Source organism: Thalassophryne amazonica, chromosome 10 (genome assembly GCF_902500255.1).
Source record: "Thalassophryne amazonica chromosome 10, fThaAma1.1, whole genome shotgun sequence".
Taxonomy (NCBI): domain Eukaryota; kingdom Metazoa; phylum Chordata; class Actinopteri; order Batrachoidiformes; family Batrachoididae; genus Thalassophryne; species Thalassophryne amazonica.
In genome coordinates, this window is record NC_047112.1 from 42,781,832 (window position 1) to 42,802,757 (window position 20,926).

Consider the following 20,926-nt stretch of genomic DNA (forward strand, 5'->3'; position numbering starts at 1 on the left):
TGCCCACTGCATAACTTCAGAATAACTTTGGTGAGTACTGAAAACCTCCTAGTGATGTCATGGCAGGCACAAAGCTACACCTACCAAAGTAAGGAAAAGTGCAGTGTGTCAAAGTTTGTGATGGATGAAAGAACATTTTAAACTTGAAAATCCCTCCACAGTTAAAAAGATTACGGTATAATGATGGAATACCTTAGAGACCCTTCTAAGGTTTTCCAAGATACGGGTGAGGTTATAGCCCATGACCTTCTGGAAGGCTTATCTGAAAGCGAGAACGTGCCTGGATCAAATAAAAATCATCGTGCTGAATCGATTAAAAATATCTAACATCAATAGGTGATATTTCAGTACCTTTTAAAAGCAGTAAGGAAACCTTTTCAAATTTAGATTCCCAAGATTATACAGTAAACCCTTTGGCTGTTCTGTTTCGCTCTGGATTACTATAACGAATCATGTTGATTTGTCACAGGTTTGATGCAGGACGTCCTTCCTGACACAACCCCAGATGTAAGATTGTTTAAATTATAATTTCCCTCCTAATCTACAAAGACTCAAGCACCATTTCAAATGACAAAAACAAATGAATAAAGAGGCTTCCAGCAATTTAGTAAAATTTCCAACAAGGGGTAAAACGTGACTGATTGCTCGTGATGATCCTGAGTGTCTAACCTGCAAAAACGACCTTGAAGTCTGATGATCAGTGAAAGACAAGTACATTTTCCCTCTAGGAAATCAAAGGTTCACAAAAACATGCAGCAATCAGAGGTTTCCAGCTTCTCTGTATTCACAAAGGGGACACCGTGACATTTCAGCGGCTACAACAGACACGGTGCCAGAACTGACTGGAAATTAGTGATGCCAAGTGTAGAAAACATGCACTTAATCTGGACAATAATGTAACAGTGACTGAAACTTTATGCTCTTAAAAATCAGATTTCTGACTTTCTCCCTTTCAAAAAAGTGGGACAAGAGCAAAAGAGTTCTGTCCACTCATATTGTCCAACAAATTAAACTCAGACTGGACAAATTTACACAGAAAACAAGCAAAATTTGCTGTATCACAGTATGAAAACTGGTTACAGAATTACAAAAAGACAATGAATGATCTCAACTGTGGCAAGTGGACAGTTCAAACAACTACAAACCAAGATGAAAGAATATTTTAAGGTGATGATATTTCAGTTTTCTCTGATGGCTTCATCATATTGATTTGATTTAACAGGCTCATTTTGCATGTCAGAAGATGAAAACCACCCATCTAATATATCAGCCTGGTGTGGACACTTTTGACATTTTTGAGGGAACCTTTGACATCTATATTGTGATGTGCAAGGATTTGTGCTTTCCACAGAAATGTACGAGAAAAACAGTGACTGTCACCATCTGTAACTTTCAATGCAATGCTAGTAAAATCAAATTACCTCATGCCATCACACAAATAGAAAACACAAATCCCAGCATATTGTAACACACACGTTAAAGCGCACCACCCACATCCACATTGTGATGTAATGTCAAAAAGCACTAATATGGTTCTGTGTATAAGAACATATTTAATGTCACAGTAACAGACTGTGAGGGGAAAAAAAAAATGCAGCAAGAATGACGGGAACACTTGCAGGGCACCGTTAGCTTGTTGTGACACTGCTGTATCAATTTTAACATGCGTGCAAAAGTGAAAACAAGGAGAAAAACAATAATAATGGCAGCTATACAAAGACTTGTGAGTGTTCTGCAAGAACACATATATAGAGATATATACACACACACACACACACACACACACACACACACACACACACACACACACACACACACACACACACACACACACACACACACACCTAACCCAAAATTTACACAAAATGTTTGTGAAACAAACTACTTCACAGCTACACCTTGAGGAAATCTGACCTTTCAGTTTGCAACAGTAGACTCATGAAATGCCATGTTAATGCAATCTAGAAATTATGGACATACCAAAGACAGATGACCTATATTTTTTGAAGGGTGAGTGAGAACACGGGGGGAGATAAACTACCAGGTTCCATTCTGATGAAACAGTTGAACCTGAAAAATGTGTTCTCACTCCATTGGTTTAATACCTAGTCTGAGGTAAAAGGAAGTGTCCTGTACCCAGAAACAAATAAAGAAAAACAATGCTACAAGTGGTCAAATAACACAGTTTGATAGGTTTCCGTTTTCTTCTTATCATTATTATTATTATTATAATACATAGTACACAATGCAAATCCATCTACTTAAGAACTGAATGAATGAGTGCTCAAACCCAGAAACCTCAACTGCTCAATGTTTTGACTTCACCAAACACCAGTTTCTGTGTTCTCAATTTAGGTCATATTTAAACAAGAGATGTTGTAAAAGAAAAAAGTTCTGTTGCATATATATATAGCTCCGTATGCACAAATGTATATTTCTAGGCCACAGAGACAAGTCAAAATGTTCTGTGATTAAATAAAGTACGTGGACTGAACCCATAAAACACTGACATGTAACATGACAACAGAAAAACGTTTGATGTTGGAACCAGAAGGTTAAACCCATTTTCCAAAAGATTAAAACACAAAGTGTGCATCTAGCTTATACAATCACTCACTGAAATAACCTTCAGGCTGCTTTTGAAATAATTACCCAAATTTAAATAAGACATCAATATTCTAAGGGTGTAAATAGAAAAAGAGAAGAAAAAAAAGAGAAAAACATATGATGGGAATATTGGCTAGTAGTTGTTTTTTTTTTCATGGTGCAGCACAAGGGTTGTCTGCATAATGTGGTTGTGTATGCATTAGTGCTAAATCACACAAGAAGGATCATAGCAAAGACCTCATTTAGATGTGTGGAATGAAGGAGCTAGGCATTTTGAACACATGACGCCCTCAGGTCCACATCAACCCTCAAGAGTGCAAATATCCCAAGTGAGCCCTGATGGGAACGTTGCTCACTCACTAGAATTCAGCAAACTCTTTTGCACACTTTTCTGTTTGTGACACACGAATGTCCTCTTCTTCATAGTCATCAAAATTGCTTGTGTCTCCTGGACCTCTGCATTTTGGCAAGAAGGGGGCTTCAACCTATGAATGCAGAAGAAATCTTAGCAAAGGTTATCTGCTGAAAAACAAAAGTAGGTTTTTTTTTCTTGTGTGTTTTGGAGAATTTAAAACTCAACTGTAAATAAGTTCAAACCAAATTCCAGTGTGCTGCATGATCCTTAGGCAAACAAAGGCTACTATTAAATTATGTTCTTTATAGGGACTAGAAATCAGTTTAACAATTTAACTCACTCTGGAAAAAACAGTGTTTTTTAATAGACTTTGTTGCATGCCATTTAAAAAAAACAAAAAAACAAAAACAAAAAACATTCCTACATGCAATACTGCCAACTAGTGACCCTGAAGTCACTGCAACATGAAGTTATAAGATATGATGACAGCATGTAGCAGAGTGATGCAAGCGCAAATACATTCGGCAAACTTAGTCATCTTGTGCCTGATCCAACATCGCTCTTCAATCTCCACCAAATGGAAACCTCCTGTCCTGCCACAACACTAACTGAAGATGGTGGTGTTGACCACAGTGGGACTGCAGATGTAGTCCGACAGGCATTTTTTTTGTGCAGCACTAGTGCCAAGCAAATGACAGAGGCTTGTTTCAATTAAATGTTGACAAGATTAAACTACCTTACTTACAAAAATCCTACGCAGGTGTGGTAATGTTTTCTTACCTTTCAGATGTAGATCCGTTCAATTTTGACTATTTAAAATCATTAAAATTATTTTCTTTGACTCCACTAGAATTCTGTTCCTTAGCATTCAAAATTTGCATCTTCTTGAAATAATTTTGACCCATGCGAGTAATAATAAGTACTAGTGCATGGCCCGTGGGGATCCACAGGCTCTAGATTGGGTAATGTTTATAAAATAGGTAGCTGACATTTTTTCAAGCGTGGTAAAAAATTATTTTTCAAGAAACTAGATATTAGCTAACAACACTGAACAATGGATGTTGATAATTACATTATGGACACACATACCATTTCCAGCAGGGGGGTGGTAAATCATCTGTATATTAAAAGTCAAGTGGCATCTGTGTGATATTATTTAGTAAGTTCAATGCAAGTACATAATATAGTTGTAAATATATAGATGACCCACAAATTGATAATAACAATAGCGTGTATTCACCTTATTCAGCCCTGCCCACTTTTACAACAGAGGCATTTCCGTTTTGGCTTAGCACTTCCGGTGAGCGGTGTTTTCGATATAGAAAAATGTAAGTCATTACACGTGTAGAAACAAAAACATTTTTGAAAAGCTCAAAGGGAACGACTCTGGCTCACCCACGGGTCATAACAGAGTGGGAAGATGACATGAAAAAGTGGCCCTCGATTATGTATGCCAATATTATTAACTACTTTGTGTGGACGGATTGGCTATGTGGAACTATAAAAGCACAGAAGCCTATCAATATCTCCTTGAATCAAGTTAAAATACTACCCGACAAGTAGTACCACCGTAATGCCAAGATTACATAACATTAATATACATATGGTGTTATTTCATGCAGTGGTTGGTTGTATCAATCGTCAGAAAATGAGTAAATTAGATAGCAGCTAACACTACAAACACAGTTTATCGTTTGTCTCACTAGCATACACTGTGGCTTCTTCAACAAAGCATTATAGTCCAACCATTTCTCTGGGTAAGGATGCAGTGGTGTGGGTTTTATCTCCACAAAATATAAAGAACAGACAGGGATGTTTGGGTGGATTTTTCAAATTCAGCTTTTTAACCAACATCAGAGATCCTCGTGTTTTGATGGAGGAGGGAACGAATTAAATGCTCGTCCACAGCACTCAGATCTCTCCTTTCCATGTTCAAAACATCATTCTGAAAGTGATAGTTTCCTCTTCTTCCACTTGTTGTGGCACCCACGAACTGAACAATTAATGTTGCTCATGTTTGGAGACTTCTAACGTACTGTGTTCCCACGTAGCTAATCATCAGACACAGTGGCAAACCGGAAGTTGACAAAATGGAGCCACCCACCCCGACTTCCTGAATAAGGTGAATATGTTAACAAGAACCTAAACAATTTATAAATACACTGACAGTAATAAACAGGAAATAAATGGGTTGAGTTCTTCTAAAAACTGTTGAGGTCTAAGTTTCTAAAAAACATTCTGGACTCACATGCCATTCCAACTCAGAAACTACAGAAACTCTGCACAATTTATTACCACCTGTGAAAAATGTCAGCTACGTATTTTATAAACACTACCCAATCTAGAGCCCGTGGATCCCCACGGCAACACACTAGTTGTTTTATAAACGCATACAGGTGCAGAAAATAACTGATATAAAGAAGCATGTATAATCTTGAATAGAACATGTCATTCAGGGTCCCATGAAGGAAATTTCTGAAAACCTGGCAATATAGATCAAAAGATAATTGGTATCCAATGAAGCAGTCCTCCAAATCAGTCCCCCCCCCCCCGCCCAAAAAAAAAAAATCTAATTTTCAACAAGGAACAATACCTACCTTCCTCTCATAGATGGCAATCCAGTCTGTTGTTGAAAACCATCTGTGATTTTTTATGTCATTCACACCATTCTTCAGGTTGCCAAATCTCTTTGTCAAGTCTACCTGAAGTAGGTTTCTCAACAAATCCTTCAAATCGGAGCTAAAGTGAGAGGGGAATCGTACCTATGACATTAGATTTAAAGAAAAAAAGAAAGCAAAGAACTTTGCATTATCGAGCTTGAAATGCAAAGGTGTTTCCATTCTTCATTCACATCTTGCAGTTTTATTTAGTATGCTTCATTACAATACAGACACCATGGAGAATTTATATTGATCTTTTTGATTCAAATTCTAATGTTACAACTGCCCACCTTGCCAGACACAATCTTTTCATAGATCTGGATAGGCTGATCAGCAAAAAATGGAGGGTAACCAGCAGCCATCTCATAGATAAGGACTCCAAGTGCCCACCAGTCCACAGCTTTGTTGTAGCCCTGTTAAAAGTCAGAAATAGGAAAGTTTCAGTCATTTTCTTAAACCTATAGGTGCCTTGTCTAGTCTTATCAAGGAACTTCACCTTAGTAGTTTTTAATATGTACATGTTTAAATTGTTCTCTACACTGTAAAAAAGTAAAAAGTTACTTTTCAAACAATATAACCATTATGGAAAAAACTCACTTCAAACAATAGATACACATTATACAAAAACCTGTGGCACAGCACTTGAGCACCTCCTCTAGATAACCCTCTCAACTTGGGAGAACATATCATCATCATCAATCGCCTGTGGACTCACAAAATCAACACCATGCACATCCTCGCTTTGCAATTGTTTACATGCGCTGTGAGACGCCAGACCTTTGATGGCACCGTGGTGCATTCTGGGAAGTGCAGGGGGCCGCCAGGGGGATTACGGGAAACGCTGAAGTAAAGAATTTTGTGAATCAAAAGCAACGCCAACTGTCAGTCCCTCCAGAAATTTGCAATGTCAGTATTTCAACAAGTAATTCAACAGATATATCAACATACCTCTCTGTATATAGATATATCCATCTGTCTCTCTATATGTGTACATGTAGACTGGTTTAAGTTCTTTGTTGAATTCACTGCTGAAATCCTGGCATCACAAATTCCTGGAGGGTATGAATAGTTAGCCTCATAGTCTAGATGCTAAGTTGAAAAATCAGCCCTTTTGTGATACAAACATGCCATTTGGCATGTTGATACATTGTGACCTACTTATTATTTTAGGACATAGTGACAGGCTGAAAGTTCCCACCTACATTTATATACCATACAGAGCACAAGTTAACCAAGGAAAGATGCAGACCTTGCTATTGCATCCATTACAAATTCACACAGTCACTATTATTGTCATGGCTGTAAAAGTAAAATGTATATCTTGCAGAAAGGATAATACAGATGGCAAATACTGGTGGCAGTAGCGCCACCCACATTGACATGGGATATAGAACTTAGATAATTAAAGAAAGGTGTAGATCTTTCCATTATATTCATTGCAAATTCAAATATCAGTTACTATAATTACTGCCTTCTTCCAAAAAATGAAACATGACAAACATGAATTGGCATCTGCAAGAAAATGAAGTTCAATACTATTTTCTTCTCAATGAAACTGATATATCTCTTGTATTCTATTGGTTAAGGTCACACTCAGCACTAATAGGTGAAAAGATAAACATGAAAAAAGGAACTTGGCTATAAACAAAAGGCTGGGCCTCCATTTGACTATGTAGAAACATCACAAAATGGTTCAAAGCTTCATCAAATCAAATAGAGTCTTTCATTTATCAAATATTTAGAAGTCAGTTTGGACACAGGCCATCATAGTAACAGAGTTCAGTGCAGTTCTTTCTTTTTACACCCTCAATAGAAGTTTCTACACTCTTTCTTGCACCCACAGCTCAGGTGTTTATGCTAGCAAGCTTCATGCTTAAGCAGCATATCTGCCATGCCTTCATCACTATTGAGCAATTCAGCCCAGAGTCACAATCAAGACCTTTGGATTTATAACTTGCACTAGATATCAATATCTCTTTTCCTGACAGTACTGTACATACATAATGTCCACTCAATCTTATCTCTTTCATTCATTCTGGGAGAATACTGTTCACACAAACACGAGAAAATTGATCAGGAAAGAATAGCCTAGAATGTGTTGGGAAGGTGTCGTAGCACGGACCCACAACAGGGGGCGCAAATGAACGGACAATGAGTAAGCCAAAAGGTAACAATTTAATGTTGTGATAATACACAACGAAACGTGTCGTAATTTTCACAGTCAATAAACACCAGGTGATGTGTGGGCAGGCTCGAAGATAGAAGACGCCCGACGAGAGAGAAGCCGCGTCCCACACGGCTTCCACCACCAACGGTCTGAAGAACACCGGAGCCGCCAAGTCCCGAGTCCCCAGGTGGCCTCTGTCTTCGACTGTCGACCCTGGTACTGCTGGCAGAAAGCAGAAATATGATGTGTGAGTGTGAGTCCGCACACTCAGCAATTTACAGTCCAGACACCGTTAGGAGGGAGCACCTCCACCTCCAAATCACACACACTCGTGCAGCTCCTGTTTGTCCCTCTTCTGGGTCTTCACAGGAATGCGACTGCACACAGAACAATGTTAGACAACGTATTAGTCAGCAGAGAAATTACCTTGGTACTGGTAGTCGATTTCTCGGCGGGGAGGTGGAGTTGCAGTCCGGCTTTTATGGTGGTGATGATAAACGATTGACAGCTGGTGCAGAGGATGAGTGACAGCTGTCACTTCTTCTGGGTCTGGCGCCCTCTCGTGCTTGGAGCCCGCACTCCAAGCAGGGCGCCCTCTGGTGGTGGTGGGCCAGCAGTACCTCCTCTTCAGCGGCCCACACAACAGAATGAGATCCAACAAATTACCTACAGTGATTATCAGGACCCAGAATGATACCTATCACCACAGAATGAACTAATAAATCCTACACCAAGAGAGTTCCAGAACCGGAGATACAAAGCAAAACTAGTCAAACACTGCCAGTGTTGCCTGCAGTTATTTCAGTCTGGTCTTTCAATTTGAATGGAAGACAACTTATGCTGATATCTGCAGGCTTTATATCATGAAAGGATACTACTAAAATTGGTTCACTGTCATACAGTATCGGTGCATACAACTAAATTTATTAATTCTAGGAGAAAGTAACCGTGAAAAAGTCTAATCGTATTATTTTACATATTTTACAATTTTTTTTCAAACGGACCTAGCAATTTGATCTATTAGATTGTGAACCATTTACTTTATGTAATGTGACATCATGGAATGCACCATGTGCTGCCATCTTCAGTTCAAAAGAAATGTATCACTTGAGTTACTCTGTATTTTGGAAGTAGAATTTAGTGTGCACTGCTTTAGTTTGCACTAACACCTGGTCCACAGTTGACCATGACATTTTGTTCATATAGGTCATATGGTCACATGACAAAGGCCAAATCTTAAAAAAAAAGAGAGAGAGCTATCCAGACGGCAAAGGCAGATGAACGTAGAAAACAAGTATATTATGTACCTACAATCAGCATAGGTTCTGGGAAATTATCCTTCTTAACAAGCGGCTACTAACAGATGAGCAGATGGATGGGTGGATGGATGGACAGACAAACAGAAAGAAAAGAAACAGACATATAGAATTGCCAAAATAATATCCACAAGCACATAATATACAGTCTGAGAGCAAAATGTGCACCTTAAAATGAGTAATAGCCATTATTTTGTAACAGTACAGCATATACGGGGGTCTAAATGTAGGTGGCGCCACCTGCCACCAGGGGGCACTTTCAGCCTGTCACTATATCTGAAAATATTCAGTAGGTCATGCTCTATGCCTTTGCCAAAGGGCATGTTTATATCACAAAATACATGATTCACCTGATATTGCCGTCTTATCATCTAGACTACCAGTTTCTAGAGAGGACTGCTGCAGAGGTTCATATCCAGCACAACCTACACACCACAACATGAATGTACAAGTAAATACACTTAATGTCTGTAATGGTGTTTTTGATTATGTATGACTTCATCATATACTTTGTGTGACTTTATTATGAAGTTACTCATACCATAAATCACAAATATTTTGCTTATCAATGTATGCTTTAGATCATCCACCCAGCCTTCTTGGTTGTTGGGTTATACAAACCATGCTTTTAGAACCATGTTTGCCTTGACCTTTGATCAAACTAATCAAAAATCTCACACCTCTAGGTAATTATGAAAGTAATATTCCTACCAATTTTGAAGGAAATATGCCCAGCAGTTTTTGAGACATCTTGTCCACAGACCCAGACCAGTGAAAACAACAGCCTGCTATCACCGATTTGCCAACATATAGACTAATAAAGGTCCTGGACATCCGCTAGGTATATCAATTTCAATTTCTTTTCATTTACATAGCACCAAATCACAACAGAATTGCCTCAAGGCACTTCAAACAAGTAAGGTCTAACCTTTCTAATCCCCAGAGCAGCAGTGGTAAGGAAAAACTCCCTCTGAGCAAGAAACCTCAAACAGACCAGACTCAAAGGGGTGACCCTCTGCTTGGGCCATGCTGCAGACATAAATTACAGAAACAATTCCCAAAACGAATACACAGGAAAAGCTGTTGGTGCACAGGACAGGAGTGTCTCCAGCAGAATTACCACACCCATCTCTGGATGGAGCTGCACCTTAAACGGAGAGAAAAACAGAATAAAGCATCAGAAAGACAAGAAATACAGTATAATTTGCAAGAAAAACTAAGGTCACTTAGACTAAGGTCGCCGGCCACTACAACCCCTGGCAATAATTATGGAATCACCGGCCTCGGAGGATGTTCATTCAGTTGTTTAATTTTGTAGAAAAAAAGCAGATCACAGACATGACACAAAACTAAAGTCATTTCAAATGGCAACTTTCTGGCTTTAAGAAACACTATAAGAAATCAGGAAAAATAATTCTGGCAGACAGTAACGGTTACTTTTTAGACCAAGCAGAGGGAAAAAAATATGGACTCACTCAATTCTGAGGAATAAATTCACGGTACGATCCACGGTATCAAATGCAGCACTGAGATCTAATAGCACAAGAACCAGCGTGGTGTCTGAATCCATTGCAAACACCAGATCATTCACCATTTTAGTGAGAGCCGTCTCTGCGGAATGATATTTTCTAAAAGTAGATTGCAGTGGCTCAAAGAGATTATTCTCAGTAAGATAGTCTACGAGCTGCCGTGACACCACTTTTTCCAGAATTTTAGAGCAAAATGATAGATCTGATATTGGCCGATAGTTTTTCAGTACACTAGGGTCAAGATTGGGTTTCTTAAGTAATGGTTTATTCACTGCAGATTTGAAATATTTAGGAACAGATCCAGAAGTTAAAGAAAGATTAATAATTTCAAGCACAGTCCACAGGTATAGATGAAGATTAGAGTCCTGATGTTTCATTTCTTGTTGTACTTTTGTGCAACTTGGATGCTCATCAGTAACCAAAAGTGATGACTAGCTAATGGACAAAGTAAACATAAGGCTTCTTTTTTTGCATAGTAAAATTTTAAGTGCCATTACAGTACATCAAGAAAGTAGTCACAGCACTTCACTTTTTCCACATTTTGGTACAGCCTTATTTCAAAATGGATGAAATTATCTTTTTTTTTTTTTTACTCAAAATTCTACACATAATACCCATAATGACAATGTGAAAAAAGCTTGAGATGTTGTACATTTATTAAAAAAAAACAACAACAAAAAAACAAACAAAACAAAACAAAAAACAAAAACAAAACAAAAAATGAAGAAATCCCATGTACATAAATATTCACAGTCTTTGCCATGAAGCTCAAAATTGAGCTCAGGTGCATCCTGATTCCACTGTTCATGTTTGAGATGTTTCTACAGCTTAACTGGAGTACACCTGGGGTAAATTCAGTTGATTCGACATGATTTGGGAAGACACGCACCTGTCTACATATAATGTCCCACAGTTGACAGTGCATGTCAGAGCACAAACCAAGCATGAAGTCAAAGAATTGTCTGTAGACCTCTGAGACAGGATTGTCTCAAGGCACAAATCTGGGGAAGGGGACAGAAACATTTCTGCTGCTTTGAAGGTCCCAATGAGCACAGTGGCCTCCATCATCTGTAAATAGAAGTTCAGATACACCAGGTGTCTACCTAGAGCTGGCCCCCTGTCTAAACTGAGCAAATGGGGGAGAAGGGCCTTGGTCAGGGATGTGATCAAGAACCTGATGGCCACTCTGTCAGAGCCCCAGCATTCCTCTGTGGAGAGAGGAGAACCTTCCAGAAGGACAACCATCTCTGCAGTAATCCATCATTCAGGCCTTGCATAGTAGAGTGGATGTGCCAAAAAAAAAAAATGTCATTATGGCTCCACCAGGACTCTACCTAGAACTGGCCACCAGTATAAACTGAGCAATTGGGGGTGAAGGGTCTTAGTCAGAGAGGTGATCAAGAAGCTGATGGTCACACTGAGTACCTGAGTACCACGTGAACTGCGAAAATAAGGGCTCCAGCGAGCAGGTTATGATGTAATGTATAACGTTAACCGTGTGTGTGTGTTCACGCACGTATGCTTTCAACCTAAGGACCCCAGTGACCTCCCTGTTGGTGTCCCCAGTCACCACAGCAAGTTTGGTGTTGATTGCTTAATTACTGTGGCTGGGCATAGTGAACACAAACTGTGCCACATACATACATAGCTTGCCTATTATATATAGACTAGCAGGTACAACCGCTGCAAAGCAACTCCACTCCAAGAAAATATATCTCTTCCTTTAATTAGGATAATGTTGTGATTAGGTCCCACAAAAGGCAGGAAGAATCCCAAAAATGCAAGTAGCCAAAAAGACATAAAGGTAAGTGCAAAACTGGCAGTTTAATGTCCAAACGAGGTGATGACAAAATAGTGACAGGATAAAAGATGAAGACAAAATACCAAATAACACAGGAGTCTGACGAAGCAGCAAAACAGTGAAGTAACAAAAAGCAACTGTCAAAACGCGACAGTGAGAGATGGACTTACACAGGTGCAGATGGAACCGCGAGTGAGACAGAGACAGGAACGTGTGGGAACTGGGGGACAAAACCTAAATGACCGGCAACAAACAAAAACTTGAGTACGATTTAAATACCCGCTACCAGATTACCACAGGTGTGGGGATTACGTGAAGCACTGGGAAACAGAGGTGAAGAAAATGAGCACCTCTCAGCGAACAGCTGTAGCACCTCACACCTGACTGTCAAGCGTGACCATGGCAACGTCGCGTGAGTCAGGGGAAAGAGACACAAAGGGAAGGAAACCCTCGACACACCTTCAGCAACATGCACTCATGACAATGGTCACAACGCATGAGGAGGAGAAAATAGACCAGAAGGGTAGGAAACCACAGTCACACCTTCAGAAACATGATATGAGACAGACAGGGAGACAACCACACTTGCACACACCCTTGCACAATGTGTGCAAAGCACACAGATGCACATCAGGATATGTGATTGCGCACGTGTGCTTTCAACCTAAAGCCCCTTTCACACTGGCGTATTCGTAGAGCTGCTTATTTTGGCGTATCATTTACGCCGAGTTGAGGAGCTCTCCGCACACTCAGTTTTTGCTCCCTCCAAAACTGAGTGCTGCATCCAGAATATCTCTCTCTCTCTCTCTCTCTCGCCTGATTGCAACAGAGGTGGTTGTCCTTCTGGAAGGTTCTCCTCTCTCCACAATGGAATGCTCTGACAGAGTGACCATCAGCTTCTTGGTCACCTCCCTGACTTAGGCCCTTCACCCCCAATCACTCAGTTTAGACGGGTGGCCAACTCTAGATGGAGTCCTGGTGGAGCCAAACTTCTTCCATTTACAGATAATGAAGGCCATTGTGCTCACTGGGACCTTCAAAACAGCAGAAATGTTTCTGTACCCTTCCCCAGATTGTACCTCGCGACAATCCTGTCTTGGAGGTCTACAGACAATTCCTTTGACTTCATGTTTGGTTTGTGCTCTGACATGCAACATCAACTGTGGGACTTTATATGGCGTGTGTCTTTCCAAATCATGTCCAATCAACTGAAATTACTCCAGGTGGACTCCACTTAAGATATAGAAACATCTCAAGGATGATCAGTGAAAACAGGATGCACCTGAGCTCAATTTTGAGCTTCATGGCAAAGGTTGTGAATACAAATGTAAATAAATATGCAAAAATCTAATAAAAAAACTTTTTCACATCGTCATTATGGGGTATTGTTTGTAGAAGTTTGGGGGGGAAAGTGAATTTCATCCATTTTGCAATAAGGCTTTTTTGCTTGCTTGCAATGTGAATACTTTCTGGATGCACAGTATCAGTGCTGGATTTTTTTGTCTGTTTGTTTGATTTTACATTTTCCATACTGTCTCAACTTTTTCTGAAATAGGGTTGTAGATATTTAGCAGCGTTTCATTTTTTAAAAGGTTTAAGCACAGAAAATTCAATGTTTTAAGCCTATTTTTTTGGAATGTTTGAAGCACATTTTAAATAAAATCAAATCAATTTTATGTATATAGGGCCAAATCACAACAACAGTTGCCCCAAGGCGCTTTATATTGTAAGGCAAAAGCCATACAATAATTACAGAAAAACCCCAACGGTCAAAACGACCCCCTGTAAGCAAGCACTTGGTGACAGTGGGAAGGAAAAACTCCGTTTTAACAGGAAGAAACCTCCAGCAGAACCACGCTCAGGGAGGGGCAGTCTTCTGCTGGGACTGGTTGGGGCTGAGGGGAGAGAATCAGGAAAAAGACATGCTGTGGAAGACAGCAGAGATCAATCACTAATGATTAAATGCAGAGTGGTGCATACAGAGCAAAAAGAGAAAGAAACACTCAGTGCATCATGGGAACCCCCCAGCAGTCTAAGTCTATAGCAGCATAACTAAGGGATGGTTCAGGGTCACCTGATCCAGCCCTAACTATAAGCTTTAGCAAAAAGGAAAGTTTTAAGCCTAATCTTAAAAGTAGAGAGGGTGTCTGTCCATCCAGGGTAATGCCATCCAGAGTAAGGATCTGGTTAGACACCATGTTTCTAAGATTTGTGGGGCCAAGTACAATAACTTCAGTTTTATCTGAATTTAAAAGCAGGAAATTAGAGGTCATCCATGTCTTTATGTCTGTAATGCCGCGTTCACACCGGGTGCGACGCGAGCGACTGCAGCCACAGGTTGCCATGTAATCCCTATGTAAGGACGCGTTTTGGAGCCAAACCACGCAGCGCGATGCGATGGAGGCGAGTGAAGCGACGCGAGTGAAGCGATTCTGAGCGTTTTGCGCGTTTGTGGCGCAATACTGTGTCACCTCACATCGCGTTGGCCTCCTCCTCAAGTTCAAAATCTGAACTTTTTCGTCTCGTCGCGCCGCGATGACCAATCAGGGACTGAATATGTAGTCACGTGGAGATGTCTGGAGTTTGACTGAAGATGTGAACATGTCTTGTATCTGGCAGCAGCCTGTGAGCAGGACTTATATGTCTCTTTTGTCCTTTATTTCACAATCATGACAGAGTTTTTGGAGCGAGCAGCAGCACCAAGGCAGCGTGGAGCGGAGTTTATTTTTATCTTTATGTGCGCACGCGCGAATCGTCCTGGAGATTATTTTACTTATTAACTACACAGCTGTATAATAAAGCAAATGGTGACTGGCTTCTAAACACAATTATGACAGTTTTTTGGGGGAAAGAGCGAGGAGCAGCCAGCAGCAAACAGCGGAGTTTCTTTTTTCTTTCTTTTTTTTTTTACGTGCGCGCGAGCGAATCGTCTGTAGAGAATTTTTTTTTTTTTATATATTTTAACTACACAGATGTATAATAAAAAAATGGTGACTGGTTTCTAAACACAATTATGAGAAAGTTTTTGGAGCTAGCAGCAGCCCTGCTTGCAGCAGCGGGAGCGGAGCTTTTTCCTTTTATATCTTTTACGTGCGCGCGCGAGCGAATCGTCTGTAGAGAATATTTTATTAATTAACTACACAGATGTATAATAAAACAAATGGTGACTGGTTTCTAAACACAATTATGACAGAGTTTTTTGGGGGAAGAACGAGCTGCAGCAAGCAGCAGAGTTTCTTTTTTTTTTAATTGTTTACATGTGAGCGCGTGAACGGGACAGTTGGTCCTCAAACTGGGTCCCGCAGAGTAGGAAGGACCGCAGAAAGCGGCCGTCATGTAGACACAGCTCCTGCAGCAAATAATGATACTCTCTGTATTGGGGGCTTTCCACAGCAACTCGCTATGTGTGATCAAGGTCCTTCATGTTAGCTTGACTAACAACCGGAGCCGGCGAGCGGAATGGAAGCTCCTCCTATTTGATGACGCACCGGGGCGAATTTTCGCAGCGAAAGTCCACCCAAGCAGAGCGACACACCAGGCGAAGGAGGCACGTCCGTCGCCTGGCAACCCACGCGAATTTGTAGCGTCTGATCGCACCCGGTGTTAACGCGGCATTAGACATTCCTGCAGTTTAACTAATTGGTGTGTGTCCTCTGGCTTCATGGATAGATAAAGCTGGGTATCATCTGCGTAACAATGAAAATTTAGGCAATGCTTTCTAATAATACTGCCTAAGGGAAGCATGTATAAAGTGAATACAATTGGTCCTAGCACAGAACCTTGTGGAACTCCATAATTAACCTTAGTCTGTGAAGAAGACTCCCCATTTACATGAACAAATTGTAATCTATTAGATAAATATGATTCAAACCACCGCAGCACAGTGCCTTTAATACCTATGACATGCTCTAATCTCTGTAATAAAATTTAATGGTCAACAGTATCAAAAGCAGCACTGAGGTCTAACAGGACAAGCACAGAGATGAGTCCACTGTCTGAGGCCATAAGAAGATCATTTGTAATCTTCACTAATGCTGTTTCTGTACTATGATGAATTCTGAAACCTGACTGAAACTCTTCAAATAGACCATTCCTCTGCAGATGATCAGTTAGCTGTTTTACAACTACCCTTTCAAGAATTTTTGAGAGAAAAGGAAGGTTGGAGATTGGCCTATAATTAGCTAAGATAGCTGGGTCAAGTGATAATTACTGCCACCTTAAAAGCCTGTGGTACATAGCCAACTAATAAAGATAGATTGATCATATTTAAGATCGAAGCATTAATTAATGGTAGGGCTTCCTTGAGCAGCCTGGTAGGAATGGGGTCTAATAGACATGTTGATGATTTGGAGGAAGTGACTAATGAAAATAACTCAGACAGAACAATCGGAGAGAAAGAGTCTAACCAAATACCAGCATTACTGAAAGCAGCCAAAGATAACGATATGTCTTTGGGATGGTTATGAGTAATTTTTTCTCTAATAGTTAAAATTTTATTAGCAAAGAAAGTCATGAAGTCATTACTAGTTAAAGTTAAAGGAATACTCGGCTCAATAGAGCTCTGACTCTTTGTCAGCCTGGCTACAGTGCTGAAAAGAAACCTGGGGTTGTTCTTATTTTCTTCAATTAGTGATGAGTATTAAGATGTCCTAGCCTCACGGAGGGCTTTTTTATAGAGCAACAGACTCTTTTTCCAGGCTAAGTGAAGATCTTCTAAATTAGTGAGACGCCATTTCCTCTCCAACTTACGGGTTATCTGCTTTAAGCTGCTAGTTTGTGAGTTATACCACGGAGTCAGGCACTTCTGATTTAAGGCTCTCTTTTTCAGAGGAGCTACAGCATCCAAAGTTGTGCTCAATGAGGATGTAAAACTATTGACGAGATAATCTATCTCACACACAGAGTTTAGGTAGCTACTCTGCACTGTGTTGGTATATGGCATTGGAGAACATAAAGAAGGAATCATATCCTTAAACCTAGTTACAGCGCTTTCCAAAAGACTTCTACTGTAATGAAACTTATTCCCCACTGCTGGGTAGTCCATTAAAGTAAATGTAAATGTTATTAAGAAATCATCAGACAGAAGGGGGTTTTCAGGGAATACTGTTAAGTCTTCAATTTCCATACAATAAGTGAAAACAAGATCTAAAGTATGATTAAAGTGGTGGGTGGACTCATTTACACTTTGAGCAAAGCCAATTGAGTCTAATAATAGATTAAATGCAGTGTTGAGGCTGTCATTCTCAGCATCTATGTGGATGTTAAAATCGCCCACTATAATTATCTTATCTGAGCTAAGCACTAAGTCAGACAAAAGGTCTGAAAATTCACAGAGAAACTCATAGTAACGACCAGGTGGACGATAGATAACAACAAATAAAACTGTTTTTTGGGACTTCCAATTTGGATGGACAAGACTAAGAGTCAAGCTTTCAAATGAATTAAAGCTCTGTCTGGGTTTTTGATTAATTAATAAGCTGGAGTAGAAGATTGCTGCTAATCCTCCCCCTCGGCCCGTGCTACGAGCATTCTGACAGTTAGTGTGACTCGGGGGTGTTGACTCATTTAAACTAACATATTCATCCTGCTGTAACCAGGTTTCTGTAAGGCAGAATAAATCAATATGTTGATCAATTATTATATCATTTACTAACAGGGACTTAGAAGAGAGAGACCTAATGTTTAATAGATCACATTTAACTGTTTTAGTCTGTGGTGCAGTTGAAGGTGCTATATTATTTTTTCTTTTTGAATTTTTATGCTTAAATAGATTTTTAATGGTTGTTGGTGGTCTGGGAGCAGGCACCGTCTCTACGGGGATGGGGTACTGGGGGGATGGCAGGGGGAGAGAAGCTGCAGAGAGGTGTGTAAGACTACAACTCTGCTTCTTGGTCCCAACCCTGGATAGTCACGGTTTGGAGGGTTTAATAAAATTGGCCAGATTTCTAGAAATGAGAGCTGCTCCATCCAAAGTGGGATGGATGCCGTCTCTCCTAACAAGACCAGGTTTTCCCCAAAAGCTTTGCCAATTATCTATGAAACCCACCTCATTTTTTGGACACCACTCAGACAGACAGCAATTCAAGGAGAACATGCGGCTAAACATGTCACTCCCGGTCCGACTGGGGAGGGGCCCAGAGAAAACTACAGAGTCCGACATTGTTTTTGCAAAGTTACACACCGATTCAATGTTAATTTTAGTGACCTCCGATTGGCGTAACCGGGTGTCATTACTGCTGACGTGAATTACAATCTTACCAAATTTACGCTTAGCCTTAGCCAGCATTTTCAAATTTCCTTCAATGTCGCCTGCTCTGGCCCCCGGAAGAAAATTGACTATGGTTGCTGGTGTCGCTAACGTCACATTTCTCAAAACAGAGTTGCCAATAACCAGAGTTTGTTCTTCGGCGGTTGTGTCAACGAGTGGGGAAAAATGGTTAGAGATGTGAACGGGTTGGTGATGTACAGGGGGCTTCTGTTTAGGGCTACGCTTCCTCCTCACAGTCACCCAGCCGGCCTGCTTTTCCGGCTGCTCGGAATCCGCTGGGGGACAGCTAACGGCGGCTAAGCTACCTTGGGCCGCACCGACTACAGGGGCCTGGCTAGCTGTAGGATTTTCCATGGTGCGGAGCCGAGTCTCCAATTCGCCCAGCCTGGCCTCCAAAGCTACGAATAAGCTACACTTATTACAAGTACCATTACTGCTAAAGGAGGCCAAGGAATAACTAAACATTTCACACCCAGAGCAGAGAAGTGCGGGAGAGACAGGAGAAGCCGCCATGCTAAACCGGCTAAGAGCTAGTAGCTGTGCTAAGCTAGCGGATTCCTAAAAACACATAAAGTGAATAATGTGTAAATAATTTAGAGATGATTCAGCAGAGGGAGTGCTTTAGTTAAGGCACGTGAAGATTACACTGTGAAACAAATCGTTATCTAGTTATCTAGATCAATCTAACTACGCAGATTAAACAGCTAACAGATACAGCAAAACACCGCTGTGCTCCGTAACAGGAAGTGATACAATACTGCAGTGACAGCCAACCACCAGTAGAGGCTCATCAGAGTGCCTAAATCTTTTGCACAGTACAAGGAAGACAGACAAATTATTCTGCATGAAAAAGATATCCCAAAGCAAGAAATCATTTTAATAGCGATGCACAACATGCATTTTAATAGCATACTGGAATGAACTCAAACCAATGGCTGTGTTCTCACGTCAATAATGCACTCTGTTTTATTTTCTGATCTTGTTTCTTCAGTGTGGTAATTCTTTTTAAAAACCTTGTAACTGTAGAATGGTCTTAGCAATGGGTCACTCTCCTGAGTCTGGTCTGCTTGAGGTTTCTTCCTCATCAGAAGGACTTTTTCCTTACCACTCTCACCTCTGTGCTTGCTTAGGGGGGTTGTTAAGGTTTGACCATACTCCTGTGAAGCGCCTTGAGGCAGGTTTGTTGTGATTTGGTGCTAAAAATAAAATAAACTGAACTGAATGGCAGTCTGGAGATGGGGCCAAATAATTCATCCTTTCAGGTGTTAAATTTTGGGGAATAAATTATAGCAAACTCTTTTATGCAAATTACTGTATCTATTAAAGTGGAATTAAATATGTAAAATCTTAACACCTTGGCCCGTTAATGTAAAATGTTGAGCTGTTTAACCTCATATATATGAATGCACGAAGGGTTCACCTTGCTGAGGATGATTTCTGGAGCCAAGTACTCAGGAGTTCCACATAATGTCCAGGTCCTGCCTTTTACTCTTTTAGCAAAGCCAAAGTCTGTGACCTAATGGAAGAACAAAAGCAACAAGAGAAAAGATCAGAAGTAGCTAATACTGATGGTTATGGTACACTTTCAGTATTATATTTTAAAAAATTAAATTATAATACATACACACACACACATATACTATATATATATATATATATATATATATATATATATATATATATATATATATATATACATACATACATACATACATACAAGGTCTGTTAGAAAAGTATCCGACCTTATTATTTTTTTCAAAAACCATATGGATTTGAATCACGTGTGATTACATCAGACATGCTTGAACCCTCGGGGGCATGAGAGAGTTTTTTCACGCCTGTCGGTTACATCATTCGCCTGTGGGCAGGCTTTGAGCGAGGAGTCGCCCACCCTCTTGTCGATTTTTTCATTGTTTCTGACTGGCTCAGAGACTGCTGCTTTGTTTGATAAAAATTTTTTCAAAAACTGTAAGGCACAACTGAGTGGACACCATTCGATAAATTCAGCTGGTTTTCGTTGAAAATTTTAACGGCTGATGAGAGATTTTGGTCTGGTAGTGTCACTTTAAGGACGGCCCACGGTGCCTGACGGCGAGCTGCGCTATGAGGCAGCGTCATCTCGCTGTTTCAAGTTGAAAACTTCCACATTTCAGGCTCTGTTCACCCAGTAAGTCGTCAGAGAACAGAGAACTTTCAGAAGAAGTCGGCATGAGGAGTTTATGC

At 40.3% G+C, this 20,926-nt stretch overlaps 1 protein-coding gene and 1 long non-coding RNA gene across 7 annotated transcripts in view; one reads left to right on the forward strand and one right to left on the reverse strand.

The window, feature by feature from the left end:
• The first annotated feature begins 1,987 nt into the window (after window positions 1-1,987).
• LOC117518712 lies at window positions 1,988-16,593 on the forward strand. Its single transcript, XR_004563046.1, has 3 exons — window positions 1,988-2,125; window positions 2,449-2,454; window positions 16,583-16,593. It is a non-coding gene; the product is annotated as an uncharacterized LOC117518712 (long non-coding RNA).
• prkacba (protein kinase, cAMP-dependent, catalytic, beta a) overlaps window positions 2,396-20,926 on the reverse strand; it is a 62,223-nt gene continuing 43,692 nt past the window's right edge. For all 6 annotated transcript variants that reach the window (XM_034179935.1, XM_034179934.1, XM_034179933.1 and 3 more), the window contains 4 exons: window positions 20,124-20,219; window positions 5,913-6,035; window positions 5,560-5,724; window positions 2,396-3,092 (listed from right to left, as the gene is read on the reverse strand). In XM_034179935.1, coding sequence (XP_034035826.1) covers window positions 2,967-3,092; window positions 5,560-5,724; window positions 5,913-6,035; window positions 20,124-20,219 — 510 coding nt within the window. In that variant the 3' untranslated portion in view covers window positions 2,396-2,966. The remainder of the gene's footprint in view (window positions 3,093-5,559; window positions 5,725-5,912; window positions 6,036-20,123; window positions 20,220-20,926) is intronic.